The sequence below is a fragment of the Salvelinus alpinus genome, chromosome 18 (assembly GCF_045679555.1).
Source record: "Salvelinus alpinus chromosome 18, SLU_Salpinus.1, whole genome shotgun sequence".
Taxonomy (NCBI): Eukaryota; Metazoa; Chordata; class Actinopteri; order Salmoniformes; family Salmonidae; genus Salvelinus; species Salvelinus alpinus.
This window is the reverse complement of record NC_092103.1, coordinates 42,204,561-42,224,546: the sequence shown is the minus strand read 5'-3', so window position 1 is coordinate 42,224,546 and position 19,986 is coordinate 42,204,561. Positions and strand designations below refer to the sequence as shown.

General features: G+C 44.9%; 1 protein-coding gene across 2 annotated transcripts in view; it reads right to left on the bottom strand.

The window, feature by feature from the left end:
- The window catches only part of tln1 (talin 1), a 142,169-nt gene that overhangs the window by 64,513 nt on the left and 57,670 nt on the right, over positions 1–19,986 (bottom strand). For both annotated transcript variants that reach the window (XM_071351904.1, XM_071351905.1), the window contains 15 exons: positions 19,422–19,549; positions 19,099–19,159; positions 18,628–18,732; positions 18,063–18,218; positions 16,732–16,833; positions 15,997–16,073; positions 14,543–14,723; positions 14,101–14,214; positions 13,708–13,816; positions 9,493–9,701; positions 9,072–9,170; positions 4,916–5,083; positions 4,361–4,655; positions 3,225–3,391; positions 1,500–1,628 (listed from right to left, as the gene is read on the bottom strand). In XM_071351904.1, coding sequence (XP_071208005.1) covers positions 1,500–1,628; positions 3,225–3,391; positions 4,361–4,655; positions 4,916–5,083; positions 9,072–9,170; positions 9,493–9,701; positions 13,708–13,816; positions 14,101–14,214; positions 14,543–14,723; positions 15,997–16,073; positions 16,732–16,833; positions 18,063–18,218; positions 18,628–18,732; positions 19,099–19,159; positions 19,422–19,549 — 2,100 coding nt within the window. The remainder of the gene's footprint in view (positions 1–1,499; positions 1,629–3,224; positions 3,392–4,360; positions 4,656–4,915; positions 5,084–9,071; positions 9,171–9,492; positions 9,702–13,707; positions 13,817–14,100; positions 14,215–14,542; positions 14,724–15,996; positions 16,074–16,731; positions 16,834–18,062; positions 18,219–18,627; positions 18,733–19,098; positions 19,160–19,421; positions 19,550–19,986) is intronic.

Below are 19,986 nucleotides of genomic sequence, written 5' to 3'. Positions count from 1 at the left end.
GTATGGAAGAGAGAGGTGGTTGTATGGAAGAGAGAGGTGGTTGTATGGCAGAGAGAGAGGTGGTTGTATGGCAGAGAGAGAGGTGGTTGTATGGCAGAGAGAGTTGGTTGTATGGCAGAGAGAGCAGTGGTTGTATGGCAGAGAGAGCAGTGGTTGTATGGCAGAGAGAGAAGTGGTTGTATGGCAGAGAGAGAAGTGGTTGTATGGCAGAGAGAGGTGGTTGTATGGCAGAGAGAGAGGTGGTTGTATGGCAGAGAGAGTTGGTTGTATGGAAGAGAGAGGTGGTTGTATGGCAGAGAGAGGTGGTTGTATGGCAGAGAGAGGTGGTTGTATGGCAGAGATAGGTGGTTGTACGGCAGAGAGAGGTGATTGAACATGCAGCTGATATTTATTTTTATGTAACCTTTATTTAACGAGGCAAGGTTAAGAACAAATTCTTATTTACAATGACGGCCTACCCCGGCCAAACCCTAACCCGGACAACGCTGGGCCAATTGTGCGCCGCCCTATGGGACTCCCAATCACGGCCGGTTGTGATACAGCCTGGAATCGAACCAGGGTCTGTAGTAACGCCTCTAGCACTGAGATGCAGTGCCTTAGACCGCTGCACCACTCAAGGGCTTCTTACTTATTTGGCTGTTATGGGAAGCCACCTTTTACGCTACTGCTACTCTCTGTTCATCATATATGCATAGTCACTTTAAACATACCTACATGTACATACTACCTCAATCAGCCTGACTAACCGGTGTCTGTAGCCTTGCTACTCTTATTTTCAAATGTATTTTTACTGTTGTTTTATTTCTTTACTTACCTACACACACACACACCTTTTTTTCGCACTATTGGTTAGAGCCTGTAAGTAAGCATTTCACTGTAAGGTCTACACCTGTTGTATTCGGCGCACGTGACAAATAAACTGATTTGATTTGACTTGTGTGGTTGCTATGAGAAGCCGAGATGTTTTATTATTTTTACTTCCATGAAAACAAGGCTTAACACAGAGAGACTAAGATACGTTTTCACTCTAGGGCTCTTGGGTAAGAGGCTTGAATCGAAAGTATATCCGCCTGTTTAAAAGACCCACCTCTTCTCCTAAAATTGTCTCTAACTTTTTACATCATAAACGGTTTGATATTCATGATACTGTCTTATTGATATTGCTGGAAAAGGAATTTTCACTCTAAAGAAGTGCCCATGTGTACCTTTAACTAGTACCTTTAACTAGAGCCTGTTTGTTGTGGAGGTCAGGTGGTCTTGAAAAACTCCTGGCCCTAGTAGTAATGTGTAATGTTAAAATATCTAAATGGCCATACACTTCAGCAAAGTCAGCATTTCCCCTAGTTGAATTTCCAGGCGGAAAGTACCAGTCTCTTTTAAGCAGTGGGCTGTAACAAAGTTAGGAGGGGGGCCCACCCAATCCAATCTATATAACGACAGGAGAAACACTGGTTGAGATCCAGTAATATCAAGAGAAGGATGTCTGACTGTGTCCTCACCTCCAGCTTGTTGACCAGCCTCTTCTTGATGGCATTCTGGGCAGCCGCGTTGGTGGCCATGCGTAGACCCTCTGCTGCCTCCCTCAGTCTCTGCTGCTGCTCCTCACTGTCCGGGTTGGCGGCTGCGCCCTGCACACACATCAGCACGTTAATGTCACAAGTGGGATATGAACCCCGGTCTCCCGCTAGGGAAACCAGCATCATAACCATTAGACCAAGAGGATATTCCACCCGCATGCGAGCACACTGAGGAAGTTGCTAACTAAATCCTCAATACAGCAGACTTAAACTTAAAAAAGACTAAACAACTATTTTTTTTTAAACACAGAAACGATGCACACACACACACACACACACACACACACACACACACACACACACACACACACACACACACACACACACACACACACACACACACACACACACACACACACACACACACACACACACACACACAGCTCCTAAAAGGAGGCCTCTCCATTCCTTCAGCCACGCTCATAAATCCTCAACGGTGGAACGGGGGACCGGATGGGAACAGTAACTCATGTGGAACAGACCTTGGTGGAACGGGGGACAGGATGGGAACAGTAGCTCATGTGGAACAGACCTTGGTGGAACGGGGACAGGATGGGAACAGGAGCTCGTGGGAACAGTAGCTCATGTGGAACAGACCTTGGTGGAACGGGGGACCGGATGGGAACAGTAACTCATGTGGAACAGACCTTGGTGGAACGGGGGACAGGATGGGAACAGTAGCTCATATGGAACAGACCTTGGTGGAACGGGGGACCGGATGGGAACAGTAGCTCATGTGGAACAGACCTTGGTGGAACGGGGGACAGGATGGGAACAGTAGCTCATGTGGAACAGACCTTGGTGGAACGGGGGACCGGATGGGAACAGTAACTCATGTGGAACAGACCTTGGTGGAACGGGGGACAGGATGGGAACAGTAGCTCATGTGGAACAGACCTTGGTGGAACGGGGGACCGGATGGGAACAGTAGCTCATGTGGAACAGACCTTGGTGGAACGGGGGACAGGATGGGAACAGTAGCTCATGTGGAACAGACCTTGGTGGAACGGGGGACAGGATGGGAACAGTAGCTCATGTGGAACAGACCTTGGTGGAACGGGGGACAGGATGGGAACAGTAGCTCATGTGGAACAGACCTTGGTGGAACGGGGGACAGGATGGGAACAGTAGCTCATGTGGAACAGACCTTGGTGGAACGGGGGACAGGATGGGAACAGTAGCTCATGTGGAACAGACCTTGGTGGAACGGGGGACAGGATGGGAACAGTAGCTCATGTGGAACAGACCTTGGTGGAACGGGGGACAGGATGGGAACAGTAGCTCATGTGGAACAGACCTTGGTGGAACGGGGGACAGGATGGGAACAGTAGCTCATATGGAACAGAGCTTGGTGGAACGGGGGACAGGATGGGAACAGTAGCTCATGTGGAACAGACCTTGGTGGAACGGGGGACAGGATGGGAACAGTAGCTCATGTGGAACAGACCTTGGTGGAACGGGGGACCGGATGGGAACAGTAGCTCATATGGAACAGACCTTGGTGGAACGGGGGACAGGATGGGAACAGTAGCTCATGTGGAACAGACCTTAGTGGAACGGGGGACAGGATGGGAACAGTAGCTCATGTGGAACAGACCTTGGTGGAACGGGGGACAGGATGGGAACAGTAGCTCATGTGGAACAGACCTTGGCAGCCTCCACCATTTTGGCCGTGGCGTCTGCCAGGAGCTTGGCGGCTGACAGCAGCTTGCGGGAATTCTCCAGGTCCGACTCGCCCTCTGCGTCCATCTTGATGGCGTTGACCAGGTCCGAGGTGGCCTGGGCAAGGATGCGGGCCTGACGCACCATCTCACCTGGAGAGAAGCAGCAGGCAATACAGTTTAAATCCTCATTTATTCATCTAGGTTTTATTGAAGTTTAAATCCTAATTTATTCATCTAGTTTTTATTGAAGTTTAAATCCTCATTTATTCATCTAGTTTTTATTGAAGTCTAAATCCTCATTTATTCATCTAGGTTTTTATTGAAGTTTAAATCCTCATTTATTCATCTAGTTTTTATTGAAGTCTAAATCCTAATTTATTCATCTAGTTTTTATTGAAGTTTAAATCCTCATTTATTCATCTAGGTTTTATTGAAGTTTAAATCCTAATTTATTCATCTAGTTTTTATTGAAGTTTAAATCCTCATTTATTCATCTAGTTTTTATTGATGTTTAAATCCTCATTTATTCATCTAGTTTTTAATTGATGTTTAAATCCTAATTTATTCATCTAGTTTTTATTGAAGTTTAAATCCTCATTTATTCATCTAACCTTTATTGATTCTGGCACTAGGAAAAAGGCAACGGTAGGAGAGGCAGCATTTGGATCTTTCCTTTAATAAACCTCTTAAAACTTAAAAGTCAGGGAGTATTTTACCAACAAAAAGTTATACAACAATCCACTTCCTCATCATATTGTCATATTAAAACATGTCAAATTAGACTTTTTTTGTACTGCTTTTTGGAAATAAGACAAACATTTGAAATTGCTTTTTGCAAACAGGATGCAATTTTGAGATGCAGACTCCAGAGACATCTCACTCGCTCCTTTTTTCAGGTTCATAAACAGTCAATAAACTAAGCAGACCAGACCCAGCTGCTACCGCATTGCTGCCTATGGGAGAGCCACCCCCTTAAGCAGACCTGAACTGTGACCATTTTCTTCAATGGTAAAAGGCATGAGTGGGACATCTTTAATCCACCATCTTTGCTATCTCACTCCAATATGACTGCTGACCCTTGACCTCTTGTAGCCCCGCCCCTCCCATCCCCCAGCCTACCGGCGTCTCCCATGGAGCTGAAGATGTTCTCGGTGACGTCCAGGATGCGGTCGGTGGCCTCTCCGTGGCGCCCTATGGGCTGGCCTCCGTGGGCGTACTGCTTGATGTGCTGCAGGAGCTCGTTGAGGGCGTGGGTGACGCCCGTGGCGGCGGCGCCCACCTGCTTGAGGAGCCCCTCGTCGCCGGTGGCGCCCCGAGACGCATCCACGCAGCCGTCCACCGACTTGGCAACCAGCTTGCCTGCCTCAATCAGCTGCTCCTGGCACACCGGAGAGCTGATGGTGGGAGCGACCACCTGGAGAGAGAGGGAGAGGGGTAAGACAAAAAAGGATAAGGGGAGAAAGGAGAGAAAAAGCAAAGGCAAAGATAGTGGTAAAAAAAAAAGTGGAGGGAGAGAGGGGTAAGAAAAGGGGAGGGAGAGATAGGGGTAAGAAAGGGGGAGGAGTATTTAAAAAAAATACCCCTGTAAACGGTATACCGCCCAAGTCTAAATGACAAACATGGGACAATAGATGGTTAATGTGTGGTAAAGATGTTGGGGTTCTCTTCTCTTACCCGGGTGCAGGCCACCAGTTGGGAGGTGGATAGGGCACATTGGGTCGCTGCGGCGATGACGCGGTTCTGGAGTGCAGAGTCCTCCGTCTTCTGGGCCACGTTCTTTGCTTTGAGCACCAGGGCGGCGGCGGCGTTAGCCACGGCTTTAGCCAGCTGCATAAGCATGTCCTGAGAACGGCAGGGATGACACAGGCTAGTTAGCATGCTTGTTAGCATGTAGCATAAAGTAAATTAAGGCATGCTTAAGTGGAAAGAGAAAATATAATTTTGACGATTCCATACCAGGCCCATAAACGAGGCCCTGTTTTGATTGAGACTGTGGTTCATTGTGAGTATCTTTAGCCTGAGTACCAGACTGTTTCTGCTTTAGTTAACTTGTTGTTGTTGTCGTAGCAAAGAAGACGACAGTATAGCATTGTTGAGAACAGAAACAGTGTGACACCTAGGTTATATAGGGTGAAAAGATTGTGGGTGAACTATGGAACAATGCACTCATTTCATTATTTTGGTAAGAATTAGGATCAATTTAATTATTCGGAAGAGAATTGTCCTCTTCAGGAAGAGTACTCAAATGTTAAAGGTCTATTTTGGCAAATTAAATTAAGTAAAGAGATTAGAGAAATAGCCTCTACAAAATGAGAAAATTAGAGACTTTTCCAGTTTTAAAATCTGTCCTGCCATACACACCACAGCTTACAGTCTGACCTGAATTCAGTGGTAGCCAGTTTTAGCACAAAGGTGAATAGAAGGCCCTATTGATGACCCTACTATCTATAACCTTCCATATAATGGCCTCTGAGGATTATTTTTTGAAAAAAAAATGTACACCCCTTTTTCTCCCTAATTTCATGGTATCCAATTGGTAGTTACAGTCTTGTCTCATCGCTGCAACTCCCGTAAGGACTCGGGAGAGGCGAAGGTCGAGAGCCGTACATCCTCTGAAACACAACCCAACCAAGCCGCACAACCCAACCAAGCCGCACAATGCAGGCTTAACCTGGAAGCCAGCCGCACCAATGTGTCTGAGGAAACACCTGGCGACCGTGTCAGCGTGCACTGCGCCCGGCCCGCCACAGGAGTCGCTAGAGCGCGATAGGACAAGAACATCCCTTCCGGCCAAACCCTCCCCTAACGACGCAGGGCCAATTGTGCGCCGCCCCATGGGTCTCCCGGTCGCGGCCGGCTGTGACAGAGCCTGGACTCGAACCAGGATCTCTAGTGGCACAGCTAGCCTTAGACCACTGCGCCACTCAGGAAGTGGCCTCCAAGAATTCTTTCCATAGAAGCCAAGCTAAGCCTACGTCCCAAATAGCACCCTATTCCCTACATAGAGCACTATTTTTGACCAGAGCCTTAGTACACTATGTAGGGAATATGGTGCCATTTGTGACAGAGCACTTCACATTCATTGGCTTAAACCTAAATATACTATAGTATAACCCATCCAGGCTGGGGAGGAGGGGAGATTCAAGCCTGGTGGCTCTAAAGACGATCATCAACTCTATCCTGCCTTTAGTTGTTGGTCTTTGTGTCTACCCCACAAGTCGGGACTTTAGGAACATAACGGCATTCTCTACCCTCCAAAGGTAATATAAGGATATTCTACAAGGTTATGTGGTGGGCTAGCTAATGCAGCTACAGTACAGAATGACTAACAATGGCATATTAATGTATATTTTGTCAACTAGCTGATTTAGTCAGAGACTGGGTTTGACATTGATACTGGTTTTGGGTCTGGGATATATCACAAACATGTGCAACTGTTTAAATTGTGACTCGTGATAGATATATTTTAACTAAAGAATGTGCGTTTTTGTTCTTCCAAAACCTGTTACTTCACGTTTGGAAGCACAAAAACAGAGTGACTAAGGGGGGTGGGGGAGTAGGAGGGGAGAAAAATGACTGGGGGGGAGAAAAGTGACTGATGGGGGAGAGGAGACTAGGGTGGAGAGAAAAGTGACTATGGGGGGGAGAAAAGTGACTGGGGGGGAAAGAAAAGTGACTGAGGGGGGGAGAAAAGTGACTGAGGGGTGAGAGAAAAGGGAGTAGGAGGGGAGAAAAGTGACTGAGGGGGGAGAGAAAAGGGAGTAGGGGGAGAGAAAAGTGACTAGGGGGAAAGAAAAGTGACTAAGGGCTCTCGAGGTGTGTCAAAAGATGATACGTGGAAGCGGAGGGACTCCAGCTGTGACCTCTGAAGTGCCAGACACGCGGTGGGCTAACAACGCGGTGGGCTAACAATGTGGTGGACAAACGCACGGTCGGTGGGCTAACGCACGGTCGGTGGGCTAACGCACAGAGTCTAATGCATGGTGGGCTAACACACAGAGTCTAATGCATGGTGGGCTAACACACAGGGTCTAACGCATGGTGGGCTAACACATGGTTGTCATTGAGGAGAGACAGGATATCAGCAACAGGGTCGCTGCAAAAGCTAATCTAGCAAACACTCATCAGCCTCCGCACCACTCCAGAGATTATTTTTATGCAGTTTAGAAGGTGTTTGAGTGGGATTATCGACATCACGACAGAGGAGTTGGGCAGCTCTCCCTGCATGTTGTTTTGTGAAGGAGTAGGGGGAGGAGGAGGCAGAAAAAGGGAGGGGGGAGAAAAAAAAACAGAGGACTTTGTAGGAGCTGCGGTCAGGCTGCATTCCACAAGCATTTATGAACAGGCATTAGCCAGGCCTACTTATTTCTCCACAGTATGTTCTCTGCGCTCGCTCAGTCATTGTATGGTAGGCTTATCATCACTTACGTGTAACATTACAGCTACTTCTTCACATTTTCAGTTGAAGTGCTTATCCTCAATACATGTATAGGCTATTATAAATAACTCCACATTGAACAACAACTCCAACACCTTCACCAAAGAGCTGTCGTTTTGTCCCATTTTAAAAGGTTAAATACTGTATTCAAAACCTGTTGCCAATAGGTCTTAGTTCAGTCATGAGGAATTCAGAAATTCTCTTCGAGAAAACAATTGGTAACAGGCTTCCCATCACTTATCGAAACAGATCCCCTACTACTACTATTGTTAAACCCTTCATTTGATATTGGACACAATTGTTAAAACAGACATTCCCTGTATATCTTCAGGTACAGCAGTATTCTCCTAGAGCTCAATGCAACCACATTAAGAGTTAATAATCAACCCAGTACCCTACAAATGGAAACTACCCTGTTTGGACAGGGCAGAAGTCTTGTTTGGACAGGGCAGAAGTCTTGTTTGGACAGGGTAGAAGTCTTGTTTGGACAGGGTAGAGGTCTTGTTTGGACAGGGTAGAAGTCTTGTTTGGACAGGGCAGAATATGATCATGTAAATACAGTTCACCTTTTAATCCCTGGGGTGAATTTTCTCATCTGAAACTGAGTTTCTCTCAGTGCATTGAGCTGTTCAGCTGCATACATTCATAATCAAATGCTTTTGAGAGCTATTTGCTCTTTCTGCGTGTCAATAATCAAAACCTATAAGAAAACCGAGAGCATTTTGAGTACCTGAAGATATGCAAGAGAAACTGAACAAAACTGCTGTCAAATGCTTATTAAACAGTTAGAAATGACAAGAATACACTACTAGATGACGTTACACCAGTGTGGTCCATATCAATTACAGTGAAAGATCCAAGAACGATTAGTATGATTGGCCATTGGGAGTGACAGTGATTCGGATAGGCTTATCTTTCGAGGACACGTTTGTTACCAGCATGTGACTATAAGTGGAGACGCTCCGCCTTGCACCCCTGAAAGATCCTTTACCTAGAAACTGACCAATGCAGGTGTAAAAAAAGAGGGGGTTATAGTAAATCACACAGTACTGCACAAATTATGTCAACAAACTCTACATAGGGAACTGATCAGGACCGTGTTCTGACCTAAGATCCTAAGACAACTTAAACGTTGTGCAAATCAGAGTGTTGAAAGCAATGGATGATTTGCGCAGAAGATTCAGACTAAAGTTTATGAAGAGCTGAATCCTAACTTCCAGGAATTTTCACTTAGCCATTTATTGATGTCAATGGGAGACTAAGTGAACGTTTGACTTAAGTGTAAGTTAGAATTTGCCCCAAGTCTGAAAACGGTCAACTTATTTTCTTGTGGCGTAGTCCCACTTTCAGTGTCAGTTTAGTTCACTCTGGACTGGGTCACGGTTGGCCTACCTGAAAGCGGGGGTCGGCGTCCGTCTCTCCGATGTGAGACAGCAACTCGCCACTGGCCTGGCCCACGTTGCCTGCAGCCTGCAGAAGGTTCTGACGGGGCTGATGGGTAAAAATAAAAAGATGCCCAAAAAGCACAGGTCACATGACTGAAGAAAAGCCATCATGAAGGGATTCTTTAACATCTTATGCATGAAGATGGTTTCACGTTAACTTACAGGTTACATTGGTCATGTCCAGTAAGCACAAAATGGGAGAAAATATTTTAATAAGAACACCGATTTTCAATTTTAGCTGCAAAATCTTTTTCCACCATGAGCTTTTCTGAACATTATCATGTGCAACACAGAAACAGGAAGTACACAAAAATGGCTAAGCATTCAGTGTGTTACTTCAGTATTCAGTGTGTGCTCGTGTGTGTTACCTCAGTGTTGGCTGGCTGGGCGGTCTTTAGCATGTCGGACACGGCACACGCCAGGTTCTTGGCAGCCCCCAACAACTGGTTTCCGTTGCCTCCCTCATCCTCCATGAGGGCGGCGAGCAGCTTGACCCCCTTGGACATCTCCGTTAGGTTGGAGGAGATGGTGGTCACGGCACAGCCCACCGCCGTGTAGTCTGTCTCTGCTGGGTCGCCTATTATTGAGGGGGACAGACAGACATGTTTAGGTTTCAATACTTTGTGGGCAGTCCTTTAACTTGTTATGGGTAGGGGGCAGCATTTTCACATTTGGATGAAAAGTGTGCCCAGAGTAAACTGCCTGCTACTCAGTCCCAGTTACTAATATATGCATATTATTAGTATATTTGGATAGAAAACACTCTGAAGTTTCTAAAACTGTTTGAATGATGTCTGTGAGTATAACAGAACTCATATGGCAGGCAACAACCTGAGAAAAAATCCAACCAGGAAGTGGGAAATCTGATGTTGGTCGTTTTTCAACTCATTCCCTATTGAGGATACAGTGGGATATGGGTCATGTTGCACTTCCTAAGGCTTCCACTAGATGTAAACAGTCTTTAGAACCTTGTCTGATGCTTCTACTGTGAAGTGGGGCCGAATGAGAGGGGAATGAGTCTGGCAGAATGCTTTGAGCTCGTGACGCTCGTTCACGTGAGAGCGAGCTCTGTTCCATGGCTTTTCTACAGACAAAGGAATTCTCCGGTTGGAACATTATTGAAGATTTATGATAAAAACATCCTAAAGATTGATTCTATACTTCGTTTGACATGTTTCTACGGACTGTAATATGACTTTTCATCTGAACTTTTGCCTGGACCTGCCCGCGCATCGTGAGTTTAGATTGTGTACTGAATGCGCGAACAACAAGGAGGAATTTGGACATAAATTATGGACTTTATGGAACAAATCAAACATTTATTGTGGAACTGGGATTCCTGGGAGTGCATTCTGACGAAGATCATCAAAGGTAAGTGAATATTTATAATGCTATTTCTGACTTGACTCCAACATGGCGGATATCTTCTTGGGTTGTGTTGGTCTCTGAGCGCCGTACTCAGATTAATGCATGGTTTGCTTTTTCCATAAAGTTTTTTTGAAATCTGACACAGCGGTTGGATTAAGGAGAAGTATATCTTTAAATCTGTGAATAACACTTGTATCTTTTATTAATGTTTATTATGAGTATTTCTGTGATTTGATGTGGCTCTGTGCAAATTCACGGGATGTTTTGGAGGCAAGGCCTAATGTAAACTGAGGTTTTTGGATATAAATATGAACTTGATCGAACAAAACATACATGTATTGTGTAACATGTTGTCCCGGGATTGTCATCTGATGAAGAATATCAAAGCTTAGTGATTAATTTTATCAATATTTATGCTTTTTGTGACTCCTCTCTTTGGTTGGAAAATCGCTGTATGCTTTCTGTGACTAGTTGCTGACCTAACATAATGATATGTTCTGCTTTCGCCGAAAAGCTTTTTTGAAATCGGACACTGTGGTTGGATTAACGAGAATTGTATCTTTAAAAATGGTGTCTAATACTTGTATGTTTGATTAAATTGAATTATGAGATTTCTGTTGATTGAATTTGGCGCTAGCGGAACACCAGTCCTAGACAGGTTAAGCACAACAGCTATGGTGAAGGGGACAGACAGAGATGTTGAGGGGAACTTCATGAGCTGTCCTCACGTGGTCTATGAGGGGAACTTCATGAGCAATCCTCACGTGGTCTATGAGGAGAACTTCATGAGCAGTCCTCACGTGTTCTATGAGGTAAATTTCATGAGCAGTCCCCACGTGGTCTATGAGGGGAACTTCATGAGCAGTCCTCACGTAGTCTATGAGGGGAACTTCATGAGCAGTCCTCACGTGGTCTATGAGGGGAACTTCATGAGCAGTCTTCACGTGGTCTATGAGGAGAACTTCATGAGCAGTCCTCACGTGTTCTATGAGGTAAATTTCATGAGCAGTCCCCACGTGGTCTATGAGGGGAACTTCATGAGCAGTCCTCACGTAGTCTATGAGGGGAACTTCATGAGCAGTCCTCACGTGGTCTATGAGGGGAACTTCATGAGCAATCCTCACGGGGTCTATGAGGGGAACTTCATGAGCAATCCTCACGTGGTCTATGAGGAGAACTTCATGAGCAGTCCTCACGTGGTCTATGAGGTAAATTTCATGAGCAGTCCTCACGTAGTCTATGAGGGGAACTTCATGAGCAGTCCTCACGTAGTCTATGAGGGGAACTTCATGAGCAGTCCTCACGTAGTCTATGAGGGGAACTTCATGAGCAGTCCTCACGTGGTCTATGAGGGGAACTTCATGAGCAGTCCTCACGTGGTCTATGAGGGGAACTTCATGAGCAGTCCTCACGTGGTCTATGAGGGGAACTTCATGAGCAGTCTTCACGTGGTCTATGAGGGGAACTTCATGAGCAGTCTTCACGTGGTCTATGAGGTCAACTTCATGAGCAGTCCTCACGTGGTCTATGAGGGGAACTTCATGAGCAATCCTCACGTGGTCTATGAGGGGAACTTCATGAGCAATCCTCACGTGGTCTATGAGGTAAATTTCATGAGCAGTCCTCACGTGGTCTATGAGGGGAACTTCATGAGCAGTCCTCACGTGGTCTATGAGGGGAACTTCATGAGCAGTCCTCACGTGGTCTATGAGGGGAACTTCATGAGCAGTCTTCACGTGGTCTATGAGGGGAACTTCATGAGCAGTCTTCACGTGGTCTATGAGGGGAACTTCATGAGCAGTCCTCACGTGGTCTATGAGGGGAACTTCATGAGCAGTCTTCACGTGGTCTATGAGGGGAACTTCATGAGCAGTCCTCACGTGGTCTATGAGGGGAACTTCATGAGCAGTCTTCATGTGGTCTATGAGGGGAACTTCATGAGCAGTCTTCACGTGGTCTATGAGGGGAACTTCATGAGCAGTCCTCACGTGGTCTATGCTGCTGCTTTGTTTTATTCATCCCCCCACAGAGTCAATATTTAAGCTGAAAAAGCCTTTACATATCTAGTTAAAGGACATTACAATGCAGAATCTAAATACCTTTTTATAACATTTTTTTTCATTTAAGCTGTATTTCTACATGTTATTGTCATTGAGATAAAATCTATTTTACAAGAGAGACCTGTATTGCACGCCTGTGAAAAAGGCAATCCCATATCTACTGGTTCTTCAAGACAGATATAAGCAGTGGTGTAAAGTAATAAAAAATACTTTAAAGTACTACTTAAGTCGTTTTTTGGGGTATCTGTACTATACTATTTATATTTTTGACTACTTTTACTTCACTACATTCCTTAAGAAAATATTGTACTTTTTATTCCATACATTTCACTTGAAAACCAAAAGTACTCGTTACATGTTGAATGCTTAGCAGGAGAGGAAAATAGTCAAATTCACGCACTTATCAACAGAACATCTCTGGTTATTCCTACTGCCTCTGATCTGGAGGACTCACTAAACAGAGAACATCCCTGGTTATCCCTACTGCCTCTGATCTGGAGGACTCACTAAACAGAGAACATCCCTGGTTATCCCTACTGCCAGTGATCTGGAGGACTCACTAAACAGAGAGCATCTCTGGTTATTCCTACTGCCAGTGATCTGGAGGACTCACTAAACAGAGAACATCTCTGGTCATCCCTACTGCCAGTGATCTGGAGGACTCACTAAACAGAGAACATCCCTGGTTATTCCTACTGCCAGTGATCTGGAGGACTCACTAAACAGAGAACATCCCTGGTCATCCCTACTGCCAGTGATCTGGAGGACTCACTAAACAGAGAACATCTCTGGTCATCCCTACTGCCAGTGATCTGGAGGACTCACTAAACACAAATGCTATGTTTGTAAATGATGTCTGAATGTTGGAGTGTGCCCGTGGCTTTCCGTAAATTTCAAAAATAAGAAAATGGTGCGCTTAATAAGGAATTTGAAATGATTTATACTTTTACTTTTGATACTTAAGTATATTTTAAACCAAATACTTTTAGACTTACTCAAGTAGTATTTTACTGGGTGACTTTCACTTTTACTTGAGTCATTTTCTATTAAGGTATCTTTACTTTTACTCAAGTATGACAGTTGGGTACTTTTTCCATCACTGGATAGAAGTTACCACAACATCCATTGTTGGTATCCACAGTGAGGAGACAGTACCTGCGGTGAGATTGACCATAGAGGCCGTCCCGGCTGTGATGGCGTCAACCTGGGAGTGGATCTCGTGTTTGGACTCGTCCATCTTGTTCTTACGCCAGGCTTGGGAGGCCTTGATCATGGGAAGACACAGATCACATTGACATTAAACTATTTTCTACACAACTTACATGAAAAATACACCAACTCACTGTATTACAATATATAAGAGTGGAGCATGTTCTCTTCTCTTTATTTGGTACAACTATGCTTTAAAATTGTATCCATTTGAAATAATTAACTTTAAACTAACTGAGAGGACAACATGATAGACGAGATTATCCAGAAGTTTCTTATAGCTACAGGTTGGAGGTTGTACAGGTGAAGAGGGGGTCAGTTTAAGTCCAGGTGTCTCACCGCGTCTGTCCCGAGGGGAGGCAGGGTGTCAAACTCCTCCAGCGAGGCCTGGGCAGCCTGCAACGCCTGCATGCTGGAGTTGATGGTGCCAGTCAGGGCCTGCTGGGCGGATGTCTGCACACAGGGGAACATATCGAGAAACACTCTTATTTTTCATTCTGTACTGTTAATAAAATAGGGCCAATAACACTTCATGTTTGTAATTATTTTCCACTGAGAATGTTATTGTGTATTAGCCTCTAAAAGGCTTTCTTCAGATATAGAGATTGTATTGGGGTCTGTTCAGTTATTTCAATTAACAGTCAATTGAGGAAGTGAATTAACCACCATTTCCTATTTGGGCTTTTTTCAAAATCTTGAATTGAACTGAATTTCACTTCCTGATTTGAAAACTGAATTGACCCCAACCCTGCTACAGTTCAATGTGTCCCTCCAGACTTACCAGCGGGGGCATGTGGCCCCTGTGCATCTGTCCGCTGGTGATGTGCTGCTTGGCCTGGGGCATGGAGCCCATCTGGAAGCTCTCGGGGCCCCCGGCCCCTGAACGCATGATGGCCGGCAGGGCCACAGAGCCAGTCTCCACCTTCCCCACCTTGTTGAACTGCTGCTGCAGCACCGTAGACCTGGGGGAGTGGAGGGACAGATGGTGGGAGTGAGAGGAGAAATGGAGGGTGGGGAGAGATGGCGAGAGGGAGGGGAGAGATGGCGAGAGGGAGGGGAGAGATGGCGAGAGGGAGGGGAGAGATGGCGAGAGGGAGGGGAGAGATGGAGGGAGAGAGAGAGAGGGATGAATAGAGATGTCAGAAGACATACTATATTGCAGTGCTGTATACAGTAAGGCTCTTCATCCTCATCAGAATCAGAAAGATGGCCCCCATAGGCCAGATGGACCCACTACACAGGACCCACAGGCTAGATGGACCCACTACACAGGACCCACAGGCTAGATGGACAAAGTACACAGGACCCACAGGCTAGATGGACAAACTACACAGGACCCACAGGCTAGATGGACCCACTACACAGGACCCACAGGCTAGATGGACCCACTACACAGGACCCACAGGCTAGATGGACCCACTACACAGGACCCACAGGCTAGATGGACCCACTACACAGGACCCATAGGCCAGATGGACCCACTACACAGGACCCATAGGCCAGATGGACCCACTACACAGGACCCATAGGCCAGATGGACCCACTACGCAAGACCCACTACACAGGACCCATAGGCCAGATGGACCCACTACACAGGACCCATAGGCCAGATGGACCCACTACACAGGACCCATAGGCCAGATGGACCCACTACACAAGACCCACTACACAGGATCCATAGGCTAGATGGACCCACTACACAGGACCCACAGGCTAGATGGACCCACTACACAGGACCCATAGGCTAGATGGACCCACTACACAGGACCCATAGGCCAGATGGACCCACTACACAGGACCCACTACACAGGACCCATAGGCTAGATGGACCCACTACACAAGACCCACAGGCTAGATGGAACCACTACACAAGACCCACAGGCCAGATGGACCCACTACACAGGACCCACTACACAGGACCCATAGGCTAGATGGACCCACTACACAAGACCCACAGGCTAGATGGAACCACTACACAAGACCCACAGGCTAGATGGAACCACTACACAGGACCCACTACACAGGACCCACAGGCCAGATGGAACCACTACACAGGAATAAATACATGCACAATGATGATGAAAATCTGTAGGGGAGTTATAGATAAAGACTGAGGGAAAGTTAGTACAGTATAGAATCTACTGAGGTCAAAACACACACACGTAGTGAGCCGTCACCAACATGCTGTGACATATCACTGGCACACACGGCAGGAAACCGCTGCACTGGACTCACTTTTTGGGTGACACAGAATCCTCCAACATGGTGGACTCCTCATCTCCCTCTAAGCCAAAGTGGTCTTTGCTCTTTTTCTGTTAGAAGGAGACAAGACAGGTTATTGGGTGATTGATATAGCTCTATTCATTGAATTAAAAAAGGGGCAATCTGGGATTTGTACATCCATTTTTTGGGACTTTTAAGTAATGATATATGACCATTGATTCTTGATGTATAGAACTTCTAGATGTCTCATGAGCTTAGTTCAACTGTCGCGCCTCATCAGAACCCATATAATAAGATCGTTTTACTCTATTGTCTGTAAACAATTGTAATCTCACCATTACTGGGTAATGTGATATGGTGTGGAATCTCTAAACTCTAAAATGGCAGTACTCTATGCATACTGTACTGCAGTGCACAGACACATTGAAGAGGCAACTCCAGTGTACCCTGAGGTTTTTGTCAATATGATTTCCATGGTGACCTGGTCATACAGAACTCTTGATTCACTATCTTGGCAATCTCTACAATTACAATCTCTGCCTGCAACCAGGATTTTGTGTTAGTGTTAAGCAATGCATCTGCTCCGCGGTGAAGTTTCCCCTAGGTATAGATCAAGGATCAGCTTCCCAGCCCTCAATCCTAACCGTAAACATTAAATGGGGAAACTGACCCAAGATCAGTGTCTAAGGGCAACTTCACCATACTCCAATGCATCTATATTGTGAAACTTCAATGACACCGCAGTACCTTTTTCAGAATGATGTCAATGTAACCAGCGATCAGTTGGGCAATCTGCTCTCCCTCAGTCGTCTGGACAGAGTAGTAACCGTCTTGATAATCGCCAAAGTCCTGGAATACAATTATTATATCTACTGTAACAGGATGCTCCCTCAATGCATCTCTATGTTTTTGTTTGAAATGGCAGTGGTCCGATTATATGTGACCAATTCCTTTACAACTAATCCCATAGAGATGCGTAGAGGGAACACAGCCGTTAAACCACTGTAAGAGAGACAAAATGACAACTTAATTGTATATACTATATGCACACTGTAAATCACCAACGCCTGCCAAATACCTCCGCCGAGGTACTTACATAAAAATCTCCAAAGATTGGGTAGTATAGGGCCGTTTGAATAGTTATTGCTCCCCTGAAATATAACACTGACGTTATACAATGCATTATCTGTCATTTTGTTGGCATTATAAGCGGCAGATATTTTCTTTCCAACCCTAAAAAGTCATCATGGAGCTAGATTTTATTTATCCGATGAACTGCCAGGAAATACTCCCCAGAAAATAAAATAATAACAAGACGGACAAAACGGCCAGTCTCTTTTCTGTAATGGTTTATAACCGACAAAATAACTGACAAAGAAAATGGAGCCTCGTGGTATGTTAATATTTGAAAGTAGTCCTGTTTGTTTACAGGTGAAAATCCTTCAGGGCCTTTAGTTCACTTGTGGGCAAATAAGCAGCGCTAGATGAAAACATCCAATGTGCAGCTTGGACCTGCATTCTCCAGCACATGACCAGAATGCAACACTGTTGAATGTTGCTGATCTAGAGTCATAAGGTGATGGGTATGTATGACTATACATCTCCATTTTAGTCATTTAGCAGACACTCTTATTCAGAGCCACTTATAGTGAGTGCATACCAATTTTGGAACTTTTTGACACTGGTCGCCCCACATGGGAATCGAACCCACAACCCTGGACGTTGCAAGCGCCATGCTCTACCAACTGAGCCACACATGCTCAAATGAGCATGAACTGCCTTTCAATGTTCTTTCAATTGCAAAAAACACATTTTCTATGTTCTATAATAACTTATTTTAAATACACAGCACCATCTTTGCAGTGTGTACTCTTCTAAAGTGGTTGTATATATATATTTTTTTTTTAAAGTGGTCAATTAACATTTCTTATAAGTCCAGGTAGTCCCTCCATGTTTCAGTCAGTTTTTCTTCAGTTTGGCTCCTAATGAACATGACCCTGAATGTCATCCTGTTCCAATGCTGACCAGGCAACCAGAAGGTCAAAGATGACCAGGAGGTCAGAGGTCAGGGGACTCACCAGGGTGAAGCTCTTGGGCGAGGCAGCCCAGCGTTTGATGTTGGTGAGGTTCCACTCCTGGATCACCTCCTTGGTCTTCTCGTCTACCCGCATGACGCACTCCTTGGTGATTCCCAGCAGACGAGGGACCAGCTTGTTCTTACCCTTCATTTTCTCCTGCAGGAACACACACACACACAAAAACACACACACACACACACGGTTAAAAGTACTCCAGTACTATGATACCTTAACATTTGAAAAGGTATTGCACATTCCATTCAACCGTCAAAGGCAGTGAGTGGAACTTCAAAAGCTTTGAAAATGTTAGAGCTTTGATTGGTTAGAAAGAAGATATTCACAGTTGTTTAAGGAGTTGTTTAAGGAGTTGTTTAAAGAGTTGTTTAAAGAGTTGTTTAAAGAGTTGTTTAAAGAGTTGTTTAAAGAGTTGTTTAAAGAGTTGTTTAAAGAGTTGTTTAAAGAGTTGTTTAAAGAGTTGTTTAAAGAGTTGTTTAAAGAGTTGTTTAAAGAGTTGTTTAAAGAGTTGTTTAAGGAGTTGAATGTTATTTTGTCAGTGCCATTGTACCTTTACTAGGAAGAATGACACTCCGTAGGTTTTCAGAGACCTAGCCAGTTTGACGTAGCTGACTTTGGCCTCGATTTCAGTCATGTTTTGGTAGTTTTTGTGTGCCTGTGTGGGAAACAAAAAGAAGACTTATTGAAGATCTCAGCCAGTTATACTATAGTGTCACAGTAGAAGTAATTAGAACAGAGCAAGTCGGGACACGTTTAAATCAATACGACCAGTTACAGCCAGAGCAAAAATGAATCTAGTTGGCATACATTGAACTCTACACGGATGGAGACACTGACTATTTCTACAAACCAGACTGGGAAACTATTTTTTCAGGTCATGTGTTTTCAGTCTGTGAGAAAAATAATGTCCCCACCGCAAAGAGCAAGCAGCCCAAATATGACTGGCCTTACAACGACCGCCCCCATCACACTCACACCCACGCATGCACCCAAGCGAACACACACATCCTGGGGTTCTTACCTGGAAGATTCTTTTCTCCCCTTTGTTCTTGATGTACTCTTTAGGGAGGAACTCTTTCAAACTACAGAAAATAAATAAGAAATAAATGTAAACACACTTTATTCAAGAAGACAGCAAAATCACTAAGGCAGGCAATATAATCCAGTAGTTCTGACTCAAGTTGGGATTCAAGTGATACTACATCAAAAATGTACTCTATGTATGCACACAGTGCTGTAAACCACTTTTGCTAAAAGGCAAATACATCTTTGTTATATATTGAAAATATTTTAGTCATTCATGTTAAAGTATATACATAGCATTATGCCATAAACAGTGCTCACTCTAGGAAGCCTGGTTTGTGCTTGGTCTCGTTGTGGTCACCAAACTGGATCTGACACTGGTATCCGGCAAAGTCGCAGGCTTTCTCGAAGGAGACGGGATGGGAGCCGTTCAAAATGTCATCACGGGCCTGCACAGGGAGAGGAACATCCCAATGACATTTTCCACAAAGACATTCATTAAGGAAGATCCCAAAACAGAGCCAGAAGTAATCCCAGATCAGGAAAATAGATAAAACAGAGAATCCTCTGCTGTTTTGCATATTTCCTTAGGCTGGTCCAAGTGACCACTCTAGGGAACTCCTGCCATCAATGGTCTTAACTCTGTGGTGGGGCACAAACAGATCTGGGACCAGGCTTATACTTCCCTGAAAAACATCCAAGGAAAATATCATCAAATATCATCTTTCTGAGACTATCTAATGCCTTTCTAGCATCAAAATGAATGACGAGAAAATGTACCCATAAATTAACTTTAATGTTGGTCCAAATGTTTCATTGTTTTCATATTACCAGGAGCATGAACTACTGGGAACATTTTGTGATGTACTCTGGCAAAAACCGGTAG